This window comes from Nanorana parkeri, unplaced genomic scaffold (assembly GCF_000935625.1).
Source record: "Nanorana parkeri isolate BGI_ZX_2015 unplaced genomic scaffold, ASM93562v1 scaffold659, whole genome shotgun sequence".
Classification (NCBI taxonomy): Eukaryota; Metazoa; Chordata; class Amphibia; order Anura; family Dicroglossidae; genus Nanorana; species Nanorana parkeri.
In genome coordinates, this window is record NW_017306927.1 from 117,212 (window position 1) to 121,437 (window position 4,226).

The 4,226-nt window shown below is 41.0% G+C and overlaps 1 protein-coding gene across 1 annotated transcript in view; it reads left to right on the plus strand.

Annotated features, from left to right (window-relative positions):
- Positions 1 to 4,226, plus strand: part of ANO8 (anoctamin 8) — a 94,381-nt gene that overhangs the window by 43,898 nt on the left and 46,257 nt on the right. Inside the window, exon 4 of the mRNA XM_018563363.1 lies at positions 3,484 to 3,622. Within this exon, the coding sequence (XP_018418865.1) occupies positions 3,484 to 3,622 (139 nt within the window). The remainder of the gene's footprint in view (positions 1 to 3,483; positions 3,623 to 4,226) is intronic.

Below are 4,226 nucleotides of genomic sequence, written 5' to 3' on the forward strand. Positions count from 1 at the left end.
GGGGGGGGGTGTTATTATCCCCACAGCAAGGGTTATCATTAACCCTTGCTGTGGGGATACTTCCATACTGCAAGAGTTAACCGCTTGTTTTTTGTGTCCAAATAAAAAAAAAAAGTTAGTCGCCCGATCCTTGGGGCCAGCTGGCTCTTAGACTGTTCCTTTCCGCCTTGCTCCCCCCCACTGCAGCGGTCTAAGGTCCCTGAGTCATCACATTCTATACACAGTGTATAGAATGAAAAGAACAAAGAGGGACATACCATCGCTGCAGAAACTGTACAGTGCGAAATGTTAAAAACAACTACCGTATTTTTCAGTCTACAAGAAGCCCCCATGTATTGAAAGCCCCCAACTTTTCTTACCCAAAATTCAGAAATCAATATTTTAAATGATATAATGCATCACACTTACCTTTGAGTCAATCACATTATGCTCCGACATTACAGCTCTGGGCACTGGCTACACGCTCTCCCCAGCGACAGCTGACGACAGGTACAAAAGATTTATGATCGGATTACAGAGACAAGATAGCAGTTTTCCTCCAATCATAAATCTTTTGTACCTGACGTCAGCTGTTGCTGGGGAGAGCGGATTGCAGAGACAAGATACGTTTTTTCCTCCAATCTCCCCAGCAACAGCTGACGTCGGGTACAAAAGATTTATGATTGGAGGAAAACTTATCTTGTCCCTGCAATCCGAAGTTTCACTCGTGAGGCTAGTTTGCAGAGGTATCGGCAGTTTCGCAACCGCGGTTCTCCTTTCGACCCCCCGTGTATAAGACGCCCCTCTATTTTTAGGTAAACATTTTTATGAAAAAGTAACGTCTTATACACGGAAAAATACGGTACTTCAAAGGGGCTGTGCACATGCTGCTTTTCATTCTAGTAAGGGCAAGGCAGACTAAGTCGGAGAAGTACAATTGTGAAGCGCCTTCTTGAAAAAATTCTTGACCAGTTTATTACAATAGCAGCAACCAGCATGCACCTGTCGGAACTTACCTGTGTTTGCGTTTATACATCAACCTAACAAGGTGTTATATAAAATGGCATTATAAATATATTTTGTGCCACTGTATGTGTACAACTTTTACAGTGGGGAAGGAAACATGTTTGTGTTTTTTCTTTTTTTTTTTTTACATAACTACCTTTTAGATTACTTATGTGGATACAGCATTTCACATTTTGTACTGGGCACAAAAGCCTCCACAACCACAAGATAAAATAACAAGATAAATAAGATGAATGACAAAGTAGGTTTTTCTTGGAGGTACCTAGTGTTGAGGAAAAACTCTGGGAAACATTATCTTAACCCTTGCAGTGGAGCTACCCCTGAACTGCAAGGGTTAAGTGCTAATTTTCATCTAGGAGTGATAATAAAGTTATACTTACCTGAATCTCGCAGCCGGCTGGTTGTTAGACTGGTCCCTGGAACCTGTCTCCTCCCCCCTGCTCCAGCTCTGGTATTTCCCTCGGCGTCCTCACATCCAACACACTTTACTGGACGTGATGACTCACAGGACCTTAGACCACTGGAGCAGTGGTGAAGCGAGGCTGAATGGACCTGTCTAACAGCCAGCCGGCTGTGAATATAACTTTGTTATTTTTCACTCCTAGATGAAAACGAGCACCTAACCCTCACAGTGCCAGGGTAGCTTTACTGCAAGTGTTACGATCATTTTTGCCCTGGAGTTCTTTTTTAAACTCCATTAAGTTGAATTGTTGCAGTAAAAAAATGGCTTTGATTCCGCTGCTTACATAGTATGTTTAGATTTTGGAATACTTTTGCATCTTCTCTGAAGTGTACTGAGCCAAGTATACATGGGCATCAAACATATTCACACAGCATACATTCCTAACACTGATGGAATACAAAAGAAAGATTTTAAAGCAAAACTCTAGTGGATGTACAGTATTCTAAAATGCAAAGTTACCTTGACACACCTTGGCGTATTTCAGCCCGTCCCTAATGCGCTACAAATGGCCCACGCCTGAAAAGGTACAGGTACTACTTTGGGCCGTTTTTTTAGCGCGTTTCCATTGGGATACAGCCAAGTAGCCCTCGGAAACGTGCGTTTGTCGCGTGATTTTTTTACAGCGAATCGCGACAGATGCGCATATGCAATACGCCTAGGTGTGAACCAGGGCTAAAGTGTACATTGAGCCATGCACATGCACCTCAGTATGCAGACTTGACATGACTGGGAGGAAGTAGCTGCCATGCGCATATGCTTGAGTTATGTTGTCCCAGTCTGGCCAATCAAGACCACCAAAGACTCCAAACCTGGAAGAAGACCAGGCGAAAATACAATCAACGAGGGAGGTTGCATCTTTTGCATAGCTAGAGAAGGTCACGTTGCAAATTAAGTGGGCCCAAATTATGCAAATATGCTGAGCATACTTCCACATTTTGACAAAAGCTCTTAGGGGCCCAAAAACGTGTAAGTTTATTAGTTCCACTTTAAAAAGGAATTATAGCCACGTTAATTTTTTTCCTTTCTTTGCCCCACTGCAAGGGTTAAAAGTTTTCCTGGAGTTCTTCTTTAAGAAACACGGCTACAGTCAGAAATGCCATATCTAATGCCATATACATTTGCATGAACAGGCTGTAAAAAATGTATTCCAAGTAAAATGTTTTTATCGCTCTGCCCAGGTCAGCATTATATGAATAAAGTCCCCTGTTAAACATGAAAAACCAGAATTAGTTGCTGGGAAATGAGTCATGACTTCTATGTGTGGAAATGAAGGAAAGGGGTTACCTTCGTTCTACCAACCACAGAATCTCCATTACATTGTATTTTCTTAGTGGTGCTGCAGATCTTGTGCTTTCTGTATGCAGAGCACCTTGTAGTGGCTGGAGGGTGCATTCATGTCCATAAGGAGCCTAGGGGTGCAGAGTTTATCCATTTTTGTGTTGACTCCAGCCTGCCTGTAGTGACTTGTTTAATTTTGTCTGTATCCCCATGACTATTAGAGCCATGTGGACCCCAAAATAGTAAGACAGGAAGGTCTTTGAAATGGCAATGACATTTATTGAGGGGGATAGATTAGATATTATTAGCTTTTTCTATTGTTCTTCTTTATTATAAATCCTGTTCGTATGTGTAAAGTTTGTTAGTGTGGGATTGATGCTGGTTCTATGTAACATCTGCCATAGTAGGTTGATTTGGAAGGCAGTTTGATGGGCAAACTTTATTTGCAAATAGAAGCTTGGTAAATTAGATGGTTGCTTTTTTTGTTGTAGGCTTTGTACTTTCCTTTTCTCCAGTACAAACCTCCCACAGTTTAACACTATCCACCTGTATACCGACCACACCAGTCCCAGTACAACATACATTTCTCTTTCCTATGTCTCCATTCCTCTTTATTTGAGTTTGATGAATGATTTCTTTGTAACACTGATGGGAATGTATATGTACATATGTTTCTCCATAGTACTGCCTTGATAAATGTTCTTTTTTCTTTTTTTTCATCCTTTTACCCTTTGCAGTTTGCTCCGCGGTGCAGAGGAGATTGGGCTACGTAAATCTTTGAAAGCAGAGTTTGGGGGTGGAACCCGTGCTTTTTCCTGTGAAGAGGACTATATTTATCAGAACATTGAAAATGAGCTGAACTTTTTCACATCTCAGGTAAGTCCTTCCTGTTATACAATGGTACGAGAAGCAGTGAGGTAGGTATCGTACTTGCTTTTTGGTTTTGTTTCATAGACGCATTAGTTGCTTGTGATGCTTTATGAAAGAACAGTAACCCATAGAAACAAATCAGAAATTATCTTACTGAACTAACTGCAGTACAATTAAGCTTATTTGGATGACATGATTTACTGCACTTCCAAATTGCTGTTTGTATTGCTTTGCCCACTTGAGTACATTTCATCTTTGTAATTCAGAAATAGGCACTGCTAATGAGTTCTACCAGTGACAGATATAATTAGTAGTATAGTGTGACTGTGAAAGTATGCATGTCAGCATATTAGGGCTGCAACTAATGATTATTTTCATAACGATTAGTTGGCCAATCAATTAGTTGACCGATTATTTTATGATTAATTGGACACAAATTTAAAAAATTAACAACCGTCATTTATTTAAAATTAAATACACAAATGTATTTTGACCTCCGCACTGCGTCACATTACTGACCTCCGCACTGCGTCACATTACTGACCTCCGCACTGCGTCACATTACTGACCTCCGCACTGCGTCACATTACTGACCTCCGCACTGCGTCAC